Below are 18831 nucleotides of genomic sequence, written 5' to 3'. Positions count from 1 at the left end.
TGAGTGTAGAGAGCACTCATTCTATAGGAGTGGTGGTCACACACGCTCAGTACCCCGCTCCTGTCGCTTTCTATAGGAGAGGAGGTCGCCGTTGCTCAGTATTGCTCCTGTCGCTTTCTGTAGGAGAGGTGGTCGCACACGCTCAGTACCGCTCCTGTCGCTTTCTATAGGAGAGGTCGCACACTCTCAGTACCGCTCCTGTCGCTTTCTATAGGAGAGGAGGTCGCACACGCTCAGTACCGCTCCTGTCACTTTCTATAGGAGAGGTCGCACACGCTCAGTACCGCGCCTGTCGCTTTCTATAGGAGAGGAGGTCGCACACGCTCAGTACCGCTCCTGTCGCTTTCTATAGGAGAGGAGGTCGCACGCGCTCGGTACCGCTCCTGTCGCTTTCTATAGGAGAGGAGGTCGCACACGCTCAGTACCGCTCCTGTCACTTTCTATAGGAGAGGTCGCACACGCTCAGTACCGCTCCTGTCGCTTTCTATAGGAGAGGAGGTCGCACACGCTCAGTACCGCTCCTGTCACTTTCTATAGGAGAGGAGGTCGCCGTTGCTCGGTACCGCTCCTGTCGCTTTCTATAGGAGAGGAGGTCGCACACGCTCAGTACCGCTCCTGTTGCTTTCTATAGGAGAGGAGGTCGCACACGCTCAGTACCGCTCCTGTCACTTTCTATAGGAGAGGTCGCACACGCTCAGTACCGCGCCTGTCGCTTTCTATAGGAGAGGAGGTCGCCGTCGCTCGGTACGGCTCCTGTCGCTTTCTATAGGAGAGGAGGTCGCACGCGCTCGGTACCGCTCCTGTCGCTTTCTATAGGAGAGGAGGTCGCACACGCTCAGTACCGCTCCTGTCGCTTTCTATAGGAGAGGTGGTCGCACACGCTCAGTACCGCTCCTGTCGCTTTCTATAGGAGAGGTGGTCGCACACGCTCAGTTCCGCGCCTGTCGCTTTCTATAGGAGAGGAGGTCGCACACGCTCAGTACCGCTCCTGTCGCTTTCTATAGGAGAGGTGGTCGCACACGCTCAGTTCCGCGCCTGTCGCTTTCTATAGGAGAGGAGGTCGCACGCGCTCGGTACCGCTCCTGTCGCTTTCTATAGGAGAGGAGGTCGCACACGCTCAGTACCGCTCCTGTCGCTTTCTATAGGAGAGGTGGTCGCACACGCTCAGTACCGCTCCTGTCGCTTTCTATAGGAGAGGTGGTCGCACACGCTCAGTTCCGCGCCTGTCGCTTTCTATAGGAGAGGAGGTCGCACACGCTCAGTACCGCTCCTGTCGCTTTCTATAGGAGAGGTGGTCGCACACGCTCAGTTCCGCGCCTGTCGCTTTCTATAGGAGAGGAGGTCGCCGTCGCTCGTGATGCAGATTTCTTACTCTGTCTTCTCCTTATTTTCCAGGTTGAGGAACATTCGCTATGGCTTCAATACGGTCCTGGTGGTCCTCATCTGGCGCGTGTTCATTGCGCGCTCGCAGATGGCGCGGAACATCTGGTACTTTGTGGTTAGTCTGTGTTTCAAGTTTCTGTCTTACTTCCGAGCGTCCAGCACCATGAGATACTGAAGAGGCGGAGCGCCCGACATCTATGCACAGCGCAGACTGCACAGACTGTACACCGCGTTCTCCACGTCCTGTACGGCCATCACCATATCCGTTCTCAAAGTGTACCTTATACAAACACGTCACCGCCGGCCGCCACCAAGGACACCTCCACAAGCCACATGATCCCCTGTACCACACCGCTATGTGCCACGCCTGGTGGAGGACATTGATGGGTGCTATGATCAAGTATCTGTATCAAGCGGCGGACTAACACTCCCAGCATTTCCTGCCCAGTGTGGGTGAGGGGGACGCCTCCGCTCGCCTGACCGCGGCTGTGGTAGTAAATTTCAGCAAACTCCTTAATGTTCTTGTTTTGCTCAATCTTTTCTTACAACCTTGTTATTGTGTACCTCTGTTATTCCTCCTGGAAATGTTTAATTATAAACTGGGCTCTGTCGTACTTTGTCCTGACACCAACTGGACCATCAAAGAGAGTAGGGATGGGCTTCATTGACGAGGAATGGTACTTATACATTGCCAGGAGGAATTACAGAGGAACTGCCTGATGCAGAGATGCTCTGCTGCCATGTCTTTTTCAGCACGTACCTATAAACTCCTGATGATGGGGATTTTTGGAACATTTATTCTTTGAATTGTGTTGGCAGAGCCTCTGTTATTCCTCCTGGAAATGGACAATACGCCTTGTCAATACTTTTCGTAAATGGGGTGTGTCCTGACACGACCAGCACAGATTGTAGGGACAAGGCTGGAGCCCAGGTTTCAATGTATTCACTTCCAGGAGTAATTACAGAGGAGCGTCAAAACTGTTTAGAAAGCTCCAAAATTATTTTATGGGGAATACAAAAGCTGTGAAGGCATGTGAGCGATCCCCGATTAGTAGGGAGTTGTATGTGGTATGCTGGGAGTTGTAGTGCCTCAGCGGGGGGGGGTGAGCGCTGGTCTCATGTTCTCTGTAGTGAATAGTGTGCCTCCTTTGCTGCCTCTTTCACCCTCTTATTTCTGCTTCTTTGTGCCATTTTCCTTTTTGTATTTTCTTTTTTACTCTTCAGTTTTTATAACGTTGTATGGGGTTTTTTTTTCTTATTTGTTGCCTTTTTTCTTCCTTCCTTTCCTTTTTTTCCCTTTTTTTTCCTTTGTCCTTTTCCCCCCTTATTATTGCCTTTTTTTTTTCTTCCTTTTTTTCCCCTGACCTTTTTTTTCCCCCCTTACCTTCTTTTTTTTTTTCCCCCTTACCTTCTTTTTTTCCCCCCTTACCTTCTTTTTTTTCCCCCTTACCTTCTTTTTTTTCCCCCTTACCTTCTTTTTTTTCCCCCTTACCTTCTTTTTTCCCCCCCCTTCCCTTTTTTTTTTCTTTTTTCCTTCCTTCCTTCCTTCCTTCCTTCCTTAATTCTTTGTGCTGACGTGTTTCTGGCCATTTTTGTAATGTTTCTATGTCCCGGGAATTGTTACATAGTGTGGTGAGCGCCGGCCCTAGTGTCACTGACTGCTCCTGCGTCTGCTCCCTCCGGTGCTGCGCTCTCATCTCCTCCCATTGTGCAGAATGAAGCGGTGAGCGCCGGCCCTCGTGTCACTGACTGCTCCTGCATCCGCTCCCTCCGGTGCTGCGCTCCCTCCGGTGCTGCGCTCCCTCCGGTGCTGCGCTCCCTCCGGTGCTGCGCTCTCATCTCCTCCTTGGTGTGAGACGAGTCTCAGCCATTACCAGACACCGGTGTACAGACCGCGCCCGGCTCATGTTACGGGTTATTTCTACCCCGTGCCCCCGGCCTCATGTGCTTAGGAAAGGGGAGGTATGAGATTAGACGCCTCGCTGGTATCAGCGCCTCGCCTGTTTTTGCAGTTCAGTTTCCCTTGAATTTATGGGGTTGCAGTACCACACTGAACCTGTGAGGAGGAGTGGCGCTGTTCTGTTATGTCAAGCCAAGTCTGTGGGATAAGAGAGCGGCCATGGTGCCTAACGTTGCCCATTATCCCCCATACTCTGTAACTCCTCCTGGAAGTTGAAGGGTCTGTATGTGGGTGGTAAACATTCGGGGGTCCCTTGGGAATGGCTGGCAGTGGTCGGCCTTCACTTGTCAGGACCTCATCCGCATTTCTATGCTGCTCTGCACCCCGGGATGATGCCACGTGTACAGGGGCCACAAGTGTCACATGGTCATGTTCATCTCCGCCATTTATTGTCTCAATGCATCAAAAATGAAGCAACTTTGCCGAAGATTTCATTTAAAAAGGGAAAAAAAAAATCACCGTTTAGTGCTTACAGCTCCTCTCCGGACTCCTGCGTCTCCATGGTAACAGACCACAAACAAACCCTGCGTAGTCTGATCCTGCACGTGCACATTTGTCTTTTTTAATAACTTGCTGGACATTTGGATTAGGAAGAAGTCAGCGACCGATGGGAGACGGTGACTGCGGGTCAGAGGGTGTGTAGTCCTGGCTTTCTGTTACCATGGAGACGCATCGCTCTGTATAGGAGCTGTGTGCACAAAACGGTCATTGAATCCTCCTGAAAATGTAGGTGTTTTTGGTTTAGTTTTTGATTCATTGGGACAATAAAAATTGCAGCGAACAAACTGCGGAGGTGGAAGAAGCGATGTGTGAATGTGCGCGAGAGGCGGGGGGATCTTCACACACACACACACACACACACACACACACACACACACACACACACACACACACACACTCTCCCTGGCCAGTGCGTGGGCATGGGTGTCCCCTCTCCCAGGGTAAGTGTGGGTATAGGCGTCCTAAAATCCCCCCAAAATGTGTGTTGGCATGGGCGTCCTAAACCCTTACCCCCAGCTGTTGTGTGGGTGCCCCCTGCCTGTGGTCTGTCTGTGCCGTCACTTGGTGCAGACCCCTTTACCTTACTGTTTGTTGCATTCACCACACGTGGCCCCCCCATCCTACCCCCGGCCAGTGTGTTGGCGCCCCCATCCTGCGGTTTCGGTCCCGTCACTTGGTGCAGACCCCTTTACCTTACTGTTGTTGCATTCCCCTCCCCCCGCGTTCTTGTCGTGCGATGCTCTTCCACCAGGCACCTTATTCCTGTAGGTGTGGATGTCATTTTGGAGACCCTTCCTCGGCCTCCTGTGCCGCAGGTTCAGTAACACGTGAGATGTCATTTTATTTTCAGACTTGTATAGCCTTTATTCCTGCTCTGCTGCCGGGTCCAGGACCGCACCGAGTGTGAGAGACCGCAGGCAGCGACCGTAGGGAGACAGAAAACAAATAAATTATGACTTTTGTGACTTTTGTGTCGTATTTTTTTGTTTGCCTTGTGATTTATTAATTGCAGGGTTGAGTGAGGGATTATCAGCACCCCCCGGAGCACGTCACCTGTCAGCGCACGGACACTGCAGCTGTTCCTCCTCCAGTGACCGGGTTGTAATGTGCTGCGGGCTTTTTGATACTAGTACACAGTGTGTCCACCCATATCCTGTCCACTGCCATTACCTTGAGAACGGCGGCAGCTATAGGCATAGAAGTGGTGTCTAGGTATAGTAAAGTAGCCATGCGCTACGCAATGACACCACCTATAGCGCCACCTGGTGGAAAACAACGGAGTTAGTATTTTTATCTCGAAAACGGAACGAGATAGAGAAAAAAAGTGAATTACAAAGTTGTAGGGTGTCATCAATTCAATACGAATCAACACCTTGCACAGAAATGCTATGATATGAAACCTATGACCCCCCAAACATTGAATGCTGGTCACGCATATGGCGCTCATTAGTGGCCCCCGTCAGCTGCAATGCACCTCTGGGCTCTGCACTGCATACTGTATCTTGCTGCAATGCACATCTGGCCTCTGCACAGCATACTGTATCTTGCTGCAATGCACATCTGGCCTCTGCACAGCATACTGTATCTTGCTGCAATGCACATCTGGGCTCTGCACAGCATACTGTATCTTGCTGCAATGCACATCAGGCCTCTGCACAGCATACTGTATCTTGCTGCAATGCACATCTGGGCTCTGCACAGCATACTGTATCTTGCTGCAATGCACATCTGGGCTCTGCACAGCATACTGTATCTTGCTGCAATGCACATCTGGGCTCTGCACAGCATACTGTATCTGGCTGCAATGCACATCTGGCCTCTGCACAGCATACTGTATCTGGCTGCAATGCACATCTGGCCTCTGCACAGCATACTGTATCTGGCTGCAATGCACATCTGGCCTCTGCACAGCATACTGTATCTGGCTGCAATGCACATCTGGCCTCTGCACAGCATACTGTATCTGGCTGCAATGCACATCTGGCCTCTGCACAGCATACTGTATCTTGCTGCAATGCACATCTGGCCTCTGCACAGCATACTGTATCTGGCTGCAATGCACATCTGGCCTCTGCACAGCATACTGTATCTGGCTGCAATGCACATCTGGCCTCTGCACAGCATACTGTATCTGGCTGCAGTGCACATCTGGCCTCTGCACAGCATACTGTATCTGGCTGCAATGCACATCTGGCCTCTGCACAGCATACTGTATCTGGCTGCAGTGCACATCTGGACTCTGCACAGCATACTGTATCTGGCTGCAGTGCACATCTGGACTCTGCACAGCATACTGTATCTTGCTGCACGCTGTGCAATATGGCAGGTGACACGTTTGCACAAGCATCTGTGATACGTGGTGGTAGGTCCTGCAATGTTGGGGGAGGGGTCGCATACACCGGCTGTGTGATGTGACCTCACAGAGAGAAGTCCTATGGGGTCAGGTCAGGTGAGCGGAGGCCACTCCACACAGCCCCATACCCAATGACTTGTAGGAGGTCTCCATGAGGTGTCGCTTCACGTCCGCAGCCTTGTGAGGTTTACACCTTCTAATCACAGCATTTCTGTGCAAGGTGTGGATTCCTATTGAATTGATGACGCCCAAAACTTTGTAATTCACTTTTTTTCTCTATCTCGTTCCGTTTTTGAGATAAAAATGCTAACTCCGTTGTTTTCCACCAGGTGGCGCTATAGGTGGTTTCATTGCGTAGTGCATGGCTACTTTACTATACCTAGACACCACTGTGACGGTGTATGTGACAGAGCGGTAAGGGACGCCAGGCTGATGAACAATCCAACAAGATTTAATGAGGCAGGGAGCATAAAACATCCAATATCCAAATGGTTCTTTAGAGTCCACACAAAGAAAACAGATCCGGGGCGCCACACACCAATCCGATGCCAAAGAAAATGCAACAACAGTCCTTAGATGTGTTCCTTAAATCCGATAGCGTGGCTGAGACAACACAATTCCACGTGGCCACTGATCTCCAGTCTGTGACAGTCCATACACAGGCCCTAGGATCCAGCCTCAGCAATAGATCCTAGTCCTTCTCCAGCCGAGATTCAACTAACCAACCTAACATGGGTCTCATTGTTCTTCTCTCCTGGGATCAGCCCCTAAGGTGGGCAGAAGAGTCCAACTCCGCCTGGACACTTGATACATGAATGGACTTTAGACTCCTGGCTCTGTTTTGTTTACCAAGTTGTGGATTGGAGAAGTCTCATGCTGAGAAGAACAAACAATCACCCACCAGTAGTACATACAGGACAGTCAAGGAGAGACAGACTCTTACACCATGAGCACAGGCGGGGGAGGGACACACTGTTACAACCACTTCTATGCCTATAGCTGCCGCCGTTCTCAAGTTAATGGCGGTGTATACAGGATATGGGTGGACACACTGTATATAGGTGTGTATACAGGATATGGGTGGACACACTGTATATAGGTGCGGTGTATACAGGATATGGGTGGACACACTGTATATAGGTGTGGTGTATACAGGATATGGGTGGACACACTGTATATAGGTGCGGTGTATACAGGATATGGGTGGACACACTGTATATAGGTGCGGTGTATACAGGATATGGGTGGACACACTGTATATAGGTGCGGTGTATACAGGATATGGGTGCACACACTGTATATAGGTGCGGTGTATACAGGATATGGGTGGACACACTGTATATAGGTGCGGTGTATACAGGATATGGGTGCACACACTGTATATAGGTGCGGTGTTTACAGGATATGGGTGCACACACTGTATATAGGTGCGGTGTATACAGGATATGGGTGGACACACTGTATATAGGTGCGGTGTATCCAGGATATGGGTGGACACACTGTATATAGGTGTGGTGTATACAGGATATGGGTGCACACACTGTATATAGGTGCGGTGCATACAGGAGATGGGTTTACACACTGTATATAGGTGCGGTGTATACAGGAGATGGGTGCACACACTGTATATAGGTGTGGTGTATACAGGAGATGGGTGGACACACTGTATATACAGTTAGGTCCAGAAATATTTGGACAGTGACACAAGTTTTGTTATTTTAGCTGTTTACAAAAACATGTTCAGAAATACAATTCTATATATAATATGGGCTGAAAGTGCACACTCCCAGCTGTAATATGAGAGTTTTCACATCCAAATCGGAGAAAGGGTTTAGGAATCATAGCTCTGTAATGCATAGCCTCCTCTTTTTCAAGGGACCAAAAGTAATTGGACAAGGGACTCTAAGGGCTGCAATTAACTCTGAAGGCGTCTCCCTCGTTAACCTGTAATCAATGAAGTAGTTAAAAGGTCTGGGGTTGATTACAGGTGTGTGGTTTTGCATTTGGAAGCTGTTGCTGTGACCAGACAACATGCGGTCTAAGGAACTCTCAATTGAGGTGAAGCAGAACATCCTGAGGCTGAAAAAAAGAAAAAATCCATCAGAGAGATAGCAGACATGCTTGGAGTAGCAAAATCAACAGTCGGGTACATTCTGAGAAAAAAGGAATTGACTGGTGAGCTTGGGAACCCAAAAAGGCCTGGGCGTCCACGGATGACAACAGTGGTGGATGATCGCCGCATACTTTCTTTGGTGAAGAAGAACCCGTTCACAACATCAACTGAAGTCCAGAACACTCTCAGTGAAGTAGGTGTATCTGTCTCTAAGTCACCAGTAAAGAGAAGACTCCATGAAAGTAAATACAAAGGGTTCACATCTAGATGCAAACCATTCATCAATTCCAAAAATAGACAGGCCAGAGTTACATTTGCTGAAAAACACCTCATGAAGCCGGCTCAGTTCTGGAAAAGTATTCTATGGACAGATGAGACAAAGATCAACCTGTACCAGAATGATGGGAAGAAAAAAGTGTGGAGAAGAAAGGGAACGGCACATGATCCAAGGCACACCACATCCTCTGTAAAACATGGTGGAGGCAACGTGATGGCATGGGCATGCATGGCTTTCAATGGCACTGGGTCACTTGTGTTTATTGATGACATAACAGCAGACAAGAGTAGCCGGATGAATTCTGAAGTGTACCGGGATATACTTTCAGCCCAGATTCAGCCAAATGCCGCAAAGTTGATCGGACGGCGCTTCATAGTACAGATGGACAATGACCCCAAGCATACAGCCAAAGCTACCCAGGAGTTCATGAGTGCAAAAAAGTGGAACATTCTGCAATGGCCAAGTCAATCACCAGATCTTAACCCAATTGAGCATGCATTTCACTTGCTCAAATCCAGACTTAAGACGGAAAGACCCACAAACAATCAAGACCTGAAGGCTGCGGCTGTAAAGGCCTGGCAAAGCATTAAGAAGGAGGAAACCCAGCGTTTGGTGATGTCCATGGGTTCCAGACTTAAGGCAGTGATTGCCTCCAAAGGATTCGCAACAAAATATTGAAAATAAAAATATTTTGTTTGGGTTTGGTTTATTTGTCCAATTACTTTTGACCTCCTAAAATGTGGAGTGTTTGTAAAGAAATGTGACAATTCCTACAATTTCTATCAGATATTTTTGTTCAAACCTTCAAATTAAACGTTACAATCTGCACTTGAATTCTGTTGTAGAGGTTTCATTTCAAATCCAATGTGGTGGCATGCAGAGCCCAAGTCGCCAAAATTGTGTCACTGGCCAAAGATTTCTGGACCTAACTGTAGGTGTGGTGTATACAGGATATGGGTGGACACACTGTATATAGGTGCGGTGTATACAGGATATGGGTGGACGCACTGTATATAGGTGCGGTGTATACAGGATATGGGTGGACACGCTGTATATAGGTGCGGTGTATACAGGATATGGGTGGACACGCTGTATATAGGTGCGGTGTATACAGGATATGGGTGGACACGCTGTATATAGGTGCGGTGTATACAGGATCTGGGTGGACACGCTGTATAGAGGTGCGGTGTATACAGGATATGGGTGGACACGCTGTATAGAGGTGCGGCGTATACAGGATATGGGCGGACACGCTGTATATAGGTGCGGCGTATACAGGATATGGGCGGACACGCTGTATATAGGTGCGGCGTATACAGGATATGGGCGGACACGCTGTATATAGGTGCGGCGTATACAGGATACGTGCGGACACACTATATAGGTGCGGCGTATACAGGATACGGGCGGACACACTGTATATAGGTGCGGCGTATACAGGATACGGGTGGACACACTGTATATAGGGGTGGTGTATACAGGATACGGGGGGACACACTGTATAGTATTGGGGGGGCTATGATGTACGTGCACCTGGTGATGTATCGCTCTATTGGAGATCTGAAAACTTGCTGCATTTATAAGCTGCAACCAAAAAGTGATCAGTGCTTCAGTGTAAAGCAGAGGGGAAGAGCTGCCAACGCTGGAGGAAATCTAATATCAGGTGTGAGTCCGGCCGTATTATGCTGCGAGACGACAGGTCTGTGCAGGATCTGCCTAGAAAGGAGAAATGCAATGATCTGTGGATGAAAGCAGCCGGTGGTCCGGCACCTGTGCTGCAGCGTGATGGTGTACGGGTGCGCGGCGACTGTGTACGGCCTCACGGTGTGATTAGGTGGTGAAATCTCTGGCCGCTCCGCACGAGTTCACACACCGCATTGTTCCCATTGTTACCGGCTGCTTTCACACATCAGTTTTTTGCAATCACTCACAATCCGGTTTGTGCCAGATGCAACGGATCCGGCAGCAAATGTGCAAAAACGGACGAAACGGATCCGTTTCGTCCAGTTTTGGCATCCGTTTTTTCTTCGGCGCTCCATTGGGAGACCCAGACGATTGGGTGTATAGCTACTGCCTCCGGAGGCCACACAAAGCATTACACTAAAAAGTGTAAGGCCCCTCCCCTTCTGGCTATACACCCCCCGTGGGATCACGGGCTGCTCAGTTTTATGCTTTGTGCGAAGGAGGTCAGACATCCACGCATAGCTCTACTGTTTAGTCAGCAGTAGCTGCTGACTATATCGGATGGAAGAAAAGTGGGCCCATACTAGGGCCCCCAGCATGCTCCCTTCTCACCCCACTCTTGTTGGCGGTGTTTGCTAAGGTTGAGGTACCCATTGCGGGTACGGAGGCTGGAGCCCACATGCTGTTTTCCTTCCCCATCCCCCTGAAGGGCTCTGGTGAAGTGGGATCTTACCGGCCTCCAGGCTCTGAGGCCGGGCTCCATCCACAGACCCGGAGATCCTGCTGGATACGGAGCTAGGGTACCGTCAGGGACAAGGCCCTGCAACATTCAGGTACTCTGTGTCCCCGTGCAGACAGGCACAGACACACTCCAGCGTTGCTGGGTGTTCTAGTGCGCCGGGGACAGTAGCGCTGCGCGCTTGGGGTTATACTCACTGCAGCTTTGCTGAGTGAGTTTATGTGTGGGGAACTACCGCGCCGGCCGCCATGGTGACTGCGGCGCGGCTGAGACTTGTGGTGCGCCGGGGACTTCGCGCCGACCGTGCTTTTACGACGGCAGCGCTTGTAAATCTAGTCCCCGGCTTCTGCGGCCTAGTTACGTTTCGTTCCCGCCCCCAGCCCTGTCAGTCAGGGAAGGGGAGAGACGCTGTACAATAGTCAGCGCCGAGGGCTGGAGTCTTATTTACATACTCCAGCCCTCTCACTGGGCACAGTGGGACGCCAGTTTCCCGCTCTTTGTCTGCAGCACGCCCACGGCCCGCCCCTCTTCACAGGACGCCGGCAGCCATTCCTGCACGCAGTCTGAGCTGGAGAACGGACATAGCCCTGGGAGACCCAGACAGGGGATTCTGGCGACCACACACCCGCTGTTAAGCGGACGGTAAGCAGCACCTAGGTGCTGACCCCACTAGTGCCACAGTGTTGTTTTGTGTACTTTATCTGTACCTATATATTGCACTGTACGGTCGCTTCTTGGCTTATACCCCTATATTGCTCTGAGGAGACAACAGCATGTCATCCGCAAAAAGCAAGGGTGCCAAGGCACGGGCTTCATATGCTGCCTGTACCGCATGTGGGGCTGATCTACCGGCAGGTTCCCCTGACCCCCATTGTGTGCAATGTTCGGTCCCTGTGCCACTTCGTCAGCCGGAGTCTATGCTAGTAGTGGCCCAGGCAGAGACGCCTGTGAACCCTGCCCCGGTGACGGGGACAGAATTTGCAGTTTTTGCTGATAAGATGTCTGTGACTATGACAAAAATTCTAGAAACCTTGCAGGCCAGGCCGGTCACTCAGACCATGGGCACTGCTGATTCAATGTTCCCCGGTCCCCCTCAGTTGGAACTAATCCGTGCTCCAAGGGGGTCCCAGACATCACAGGCTGAAGGCTCTGACTCGGACGACAGTCCCAGGCAGCCTAAGCGAGCTCGCTGGGAGAGACCCTCGGCGTCATCACGCTGGTCAGGGTCTCAGCGAGAGGATTCTCTGTATGATGAGACAGAACTAGGTGATCAGGAGTCCAATCCTGAGACTGCTCTCAACCTGGATACCCCTGATGGTGACGCCATGGTGAATGATCTTATAGCGGCCATCAATAGACTGCTGGATATTTCTCCTCCAGCGGAGGAGGCAGCAGCACAGCAGGAGAAATTCCATTTTAGGTATCCCAAACGTAAATTGAGCTCTTTTCTGGACCACGCGGACTTCAGAGAAGCAGTCCAGAAACACCATGCTTATCCAGATAAGCGTTTCTCCAAACGTCTTAAGGATACACATTATCCCTTTCCCCCTGACGTGGTCAAACGCTGGACCCAGTGTCCAAAGGTGGACCCCCCAATCTCCAGGCTTGCGGCTAGATCCATAGTTGCAGTGGAGGATGGGGCTTCACTTAAAGATGCCAATGACAGACAGATGGACCTTTGGTTGAAATCTGTCTATGAAGCTATCGGCGCGTCGTTTGCTCCAGCATTCGCAGCCGTGTGGGCACTCCAAGCTATTTCAGCTGGTCTGGCGCAGGTGGACTCTATCATACGTCCATCGGTGCCGCAGGTGGCGTCCTTGACTTCGCAAATGTCTGCGTTTGCGACTTACGCTATCAATGCGGTCTTGGACTCTACCAGCCGTACGTCAATGGCGTCCGCCAACTCGGTGGTTTTACGCAGAGCCTTATGGTTAAAGGAATGGAAAGCAGATTCTGCTTCCAAAAAATGCTTAACCAGTTTGCCATTATCTCAAGACAGGCTGTTTGGTGAGCAATTGGCGGAAATCATTAAACAGTCCAAGGGTAAGGACTCTTCCTTACCCCAGCCCAGATCAAGCAAACCTCAACAGTGGAAGGGACAGTCGAGGTTTCGGTCCTTTCGAGGTTCGGGCAGGACCCAATTCTCCTCGTCCAAAAGGACTCAGAAGGAGCAGAGGAGCTCAGATTCCTGGCGGACTCACTCACGCCCAAAGAAAGCAGCCGGAGGAACCGCTTCCAAGCCGGCTGCCTCATGACTTTCGGCCTCCTCTCTCCGCATCCTCGGTCGGTGGCAGGCTCTCCCGCTTTTGCGGCATTTGGCTGCCACAGGTCAAAGACCGGTGGGTAACAGACATTTTGTCTCACGGGTACCGGATAGAGTTCAGTTCTCGTCCTCCGCCTCGGTTCTTCAGAACCTCCCCACATCCCGACCGAACCGATGCTCTTCTGCAAGCGGTGTGCTCGCTAAGTGCAGAGGGAGTGGTGATCCCTGTTCCTCTTCAGGAACGAGGTCAAGGTTTTTACTCCAATCTGTTTGTGGTGCCAAAAAAGGACGGCTCTTTCCGTCCTGTTCTGGACCTAAAACTGCTCAACAAGCACGTGAAAACCAGGCGGTTCCGGATGGAATCCCTCCGCTCCGTCATTGCCTCGATGTCTCAAGGAGATTTCCTAGCATCAATAGACATCAAAGATGCTTATCTCCACGTGCCGATTGCTCCAGAGCACCAGCGTTTTCTACGCTTCGTTATAGGAGACGAACACCTTCAGTTCGTAGCCCTGCCATTTGGTCTGGCGACAGCCCCACGGGTTTTCACCAAGGTCATGGCAGCAGTGGTAGCAGTCTTGCACTCTCAGGGACACTCGGTGATCCCTTACTTGGACGATCTGCTTGTCAAGGCACCCTCTCAAGAGGCATGCCAACACAGCCTGAACGTTGCGCTGGAGACTCTCCAGAGTTTCGGGTGGATCATCAACTTTTCAAAGTCAAATCTGTCACCGACCCAATCGCTAACATATCTTGGCATGGAGTTTCATACTCTCTCAGCGACAGTGAAGCTTCCGATGGACAAGCAGCGTTCACTACAGACAGGGGTGCACTCGCTCCTTCAAGGCCAGTCGCACCCCTTAAGACGCCTCATGCACTTCCTGGGGAAGATGGTGGCAGCAATGGAGGCAGTCCCGTTTGCGCAGTTTCATCTGCGCCCACTTCAATGGGACATTCTCCGCCAATGGGACGGGAAGTCGACGTCCTTAGACAGGAAAGTCTCCCTTTCCCAGACGACCAAGGACTCTCTTCAATGGTGGCTTCTTCCCACCTCATTATCACAAGGAAGGTCCTTCCTACCCCCATCCTGGGCGGTGGTCACGACAGACGCGAGTCTGTCAGGGTGGGGAGCAGTTTTTTCTCCACCACAGGGCTCAGGGTACGTGGACTCAGCAGGAGTCCACCCTTCAGATCAATGTTCTGGAAATCAGGGCAGTGTATCTTGCCCTACAAGCCTTCCAGCAGTGGCTGGAGGGAAAGCAGATCCGAATTCAGTCGGACAACTCCACAGCGGTGGCATACATCAACCACCGAGGCGGGACACGCAGTCGGCAAGCCTTCCAGGAAGTCCGGCGGATTCTGATGTGGGTGGAGGCCACGGCCTCCACCATCTCCGCAGTTCACATCCCCGGCGTAGAAAACTGGGAAGCGGACTTCCTCAGTCGCCAGGGTATGGACGCAGGGGAATGGTCCCTTCACCCGGACGTGTTTCAGGAAATCTGTCGCCGCTGGGGAAGGCCGGACGTCGACCTAATGGCGTCCCGGCACAACAACAAGGTCCCAACTTTCATGGCACGGTCTCGCGATCACAGAGCTCTGGCGGCAGACGCCTTAGTGCAAGATTGGTCGCAGTTCCAGCTGCCCTATGTGTTTCCCCCTCTGGCACTCTTGCCCAGAGTGCTACGCAAGATCAGGTCCGAGTGCCGCCGCGTCCTGCTCGTCGCCCCAGACTGGCCGAGAAGGTCGTGGTATCCGGATCTGTGGCATCTCACGGTCGGCCAACCGTGGGCGCTACCAGACCGGCCAGACTTACTGTCACAAGGGCCGTTTTTCCATCTGAATTCTGCGGCCCTGAACCTGACTGTGTGGCCATTGAGTCCTGGATACTAGCATCTTCAGGATTATCTCAAGGGGTCGTGGCCACCATGAGACAGGCTAGGAAGCCCACGTCTGCTCAGATCTACCACAGAACGTGGAAGATTTTCTTATCCTGGTGCTCGGCACAGGGAGTGTCCCCCTGGCCATTTGCATTGCCTACTTTTCTTTCCTTCCTGCAATCTGGTTTGGAAAAAGGCTTATCGCTAGGCTCCCTTAAAGGGCAAGTCTCGGCGCTATCGGTATTTTTTCAAAAGCGTCTAGCACGACTTCCTCAGGTACGCACGTTCCTGCAGGGGGTTTGTCACATCGTCCCTCCGTACAAACGGCCGTTAGATCCATGGGATCTGAACAGGGTACTAGTTACTCTCCAGAAGTCGCCCTTCGAGCCTCTGAAGGATGTTTCACTTTCTCGACTTTCCCAGAAAGTGGCCTTTCTGGTAGCGGTCACGTCTCTTCGGAGGGTATCCGAACTGGCAGCGTTGTCATCCAAAGCTCCCTTCCTGGTTTTTCACCAGGACAAGGTAGTGCTGCGCCCGATTCAGGAGTTTCTCCCTAAGGTGGTATCCTCCTTTCATCTCAATCAGGATATCTCCTTACCTTCCTTTTATCCTCATCCAGTTCATCGGTTTGAAAAGGATTTACATTTGTTGGATCTCGTGAGAGCACTCAGAATCTACATTTCCCGCACGGCGCCCCTGCGCCGCTCGGATGCACTCTTTGTCCTTGTCGCTGGTAAGCGCAAAGGATCGCAGGCTTCCAAATCCACCCTGGCTCGATGGATCAAGGAACCAATTCTTGAAGCCTACCGTTCTGCTGGGCTGCCGGTTCCATCAGGGCTGAATGCCCATTCTACCAGAGCCGTGGGTGCGTCCTGGGCCTTACGACACCAGGCTGCGGCTCAACAGGTGTGCCAGGCAGCTACCTGGTCGAGTCTGCACACTTTTACCAAACATTATCAGGTGCATACCTACGCTTCGGCGGACGCCAGACTAGGTAGAAGAGTCCTGCAGGCGGCAGTTGCCTCCTCGTAGGAGAGGGCTGTTTTGCAGCTCACACTTGAGGTATTACTTACCCACCCAGGGACTGCTTTTGGACGTCCCAATCGTCTGGGTCTCCCAATAGAGCGCCGAAGAAGAAGGGAATTTTGTTACTTACCGTAAATTCCTTTTCTTCTAGCTCCAATTGGGAGACCCAGCACCCGCCCTGTTTCCTTCGGGATTTTTGGTTGTTTTTCGGGTACACATGTTGTTCATGTTGAACGGTTTCAGTTCTCCGATGTTACTTCGGATTGAATTTGTTTAAACCAGTTATTGGCTTTCCTCCTTCTTGCTTTAGCACTAAAACTGAGCAGCCCGTGATCCCACGGGGGGTGTATAGCCAGAAGGGGAGGGGCCTTACACTTTTTAGTGTAATGCTTTGTGTGGCCTCCGGAGGCAGTAGCTATACACCCAATCGTCTGGGTCTCCCAATTGGAGCTAGAAGAAAAGGAATTTACGGTAAGTAACAAAATTCCCTTCTTTTCCGTTTTTTGACGGATCCGTTTTTTTTAAAACAAAAACTAAATTGTTGATTGGCCAATGAAAAACTATATATTCAGTGCTTTCACAGCACAAGACAGCTTGAAGACAAAGAGGGAGACATGGAGGCTATAACAGCAAATATCTTGCGGATTTCTGTGGACTTCAATTTTGAGGCCAATCGGTGAGCAGTAATTGTGCGGGAGAAAGAGCGACAGCGCGTCATGATTCGGCGACGCTTTTGGATGCACCCATTGACAGCCCACAGAATGTCCCGTGGGGTTTATTGCACTCTATATTTAGAGTTAAGACCCCCTGAAAGGTTTGCCAGCGATGTACTGATGACCCCGGATTCCTTCGACATTCTGGTTGGCTACGTTGAAGACCAAATCCGGAAGTGTGACACTTACGAGCGTTTGCTGGTGACTCTACGGTAAGGCATTTTTACTGTATCTTCTTCTGTTAGGAGACTTTAACCCCTTCAGCCCCCGGGCATTTTGCGTTTTTCCGTTTTGTTTTTTACCTCTCTCTCTTCAGAGAGCCGTTACCTTTTTTATTTTTCCATCAATCTTGCCATATTAGGGCTTGTTTTTTTGCGGGACGAGTTGTACTTTTAAAGGAAACAATCATTTTTAACATCTAGTGTACTGGAAAACGGCAAGTGTGGAAAAATTTCAAATAGTGTTATCGCACAATAGTTTTTTGGATATTTTATTCACCGTGTACACTATATGGTAAGAATGATGTGTCATTGTGATGCCTCAGGTCGGTGCGAGTTTGTAGACATCAAACATGATTTATTTTACTTGTATTTAAGGGATTAAAAAAAATTCACAAACTTGTCCAAAAAAAGTGCCACACGTTTTGCGCCATTTTCAGAAACCCATAGCGCTCTAATTTTTCTGTATCTATGACTCGGTGACGGCTTATTTTTTGCGTCTCGAGCTGACGGTTTTAACTGGAACATTTTGGTGCAGATGCTACGTTTTGATCGCCGGCTATTGCACTTTGCGCACTTTCTAATGATAAAAAAAACGGATTTTTTTGCTTTTTATTTTATTTTTGGCCATTTCGCAGTTTACTAATCAAATAATTGATTTTATATGTTGATAGATCGGGCATTTCTGAACGCGGTTATACCAAATAGCTGTATGTTTTTATATTTTTTTAACCTTTTAATTTTTCTGCCATATGTCAAGCTCACAGCTACAGAGCTCAGAACTGCAGATATGGGGGTTAACTTTCAATGCTGGCTGTATTCCGGCATTGAGAGGAAGTGACCCATGTTAGCTACAGGCGTCAACACATGACCCTGTGCTACCATAGCAATGTGATCATTATTAATATTATTATTATTATTTTATTATTTATTATTATAGCGCCATCAATTCCATGGCGCTTTACATGTGAAGGGGTATACATAATAGGGACAAGTACAATGATCATAAACAGTACAAGACACACACAGGTACAGGAGGACGGAGGTTCCTGCCCGCGAGGGCTCACAGTCTACAAGGGATGGGTGAGGATACAGTAGGTGAGGGTAGAGCTGATTGTGTGGCGCTATATCAGACTGAGGGTTACGGCAGGATGTAGGCTTGTCGGAAGAGGTGGGTCTTCAGGTTCCTTTTGAAGCTTGTCAAGGTAGGCGAGACTCTGATGTGTTGTGGCAGAGCATTCCAGAGTATGGGAGAGGCACGGGAGAAATCTTGTACGCGATTGTGGGAAGAGGAGATAAGAGAGGAGTAGAGAAGGAGATCTTGTGAGGATCGAAGGTTACGTGCAGGTAAGTGCCGGGAGACTAGGTCAGAGATGTAGGGAGGAGACAGGTTGTGGATGGCTTTGTATGTCATGGTTAGTGTTTTGAACTGTAGTCGTTGGGCAGTGGGAAGCCAGTGAAGGGATTGGCAGAGAGGAGAGGTCGGGGAGTAGCGGGGGGACAGGTGGATTAGTCGGGCAGCATAGTTTAGAATAGATTGTAGGGGTGCGAGACTGTTAGAAGGGAGGCCACAGAGCAGGAGGTTGCAATAATCCAGGCGGGAGATAAAAAGGGCATGTACTAGGTTTTTGCAGCTTCTTGGGAAAGGAATGTACGGATCCGGGAAATATTTTTGAGTTGGAGGCGGCAGGAGGTGAAAAGGGCTTGGATGTGTGGCTTGAAAGA

At 50.4% G+C, this 18831-nt stretch overlaps 1 protein-coding gene across 4 annotated transcripts in view; it reads left to right on the top strand.

The window, feature by feature from the left end:
- The window catches only part of FAR1 (fatty acyl-CoA reductase 1), a 68452-nt gene extending 63643 nt beyond the window's left edge, over positions 1–4809 (top strand). For all 4 annotated transcript variants that reach the window (XM_075325714.1, XM_075325716.1, XM_075325713.1 and 1 more), the window contains exon 12: positions 1396–4809. In XM_075325714.1, the coding sequence (XP_075181829.1) occupies positions 1396–1558 (163 nt within the window). In that variant the 3' untranslated portion in view covers positions 1559–4809. The remainder of the gene's footprint in view (positions 1–1395) is intronic.
- Positions 4810–18831: the final 14022 nt, after the last annotated feature.

This window comes from Anomaloglossus baeobatrachus, chromosome 10 (genome assembly GCF_048569485.1).
Source record: "Anomaloglossus baeobatrachus isolate aAnoBae1 chromosome 10, aAnoBae1.hap1, whole genome shotgun sequence".
In the NCBI taxonomy this organism is placed as follows: Eukaryota; Metazoa; Chordata; class Amphibia; order Anura; family Aromobatidae; genus Anomaloglossus; species Anomaloglossus baeobatrachus.
Note: the sequence above shows the minus strand (reverse complement) of the source record. Positions and strands in the feature narration are given on the sequence as shown.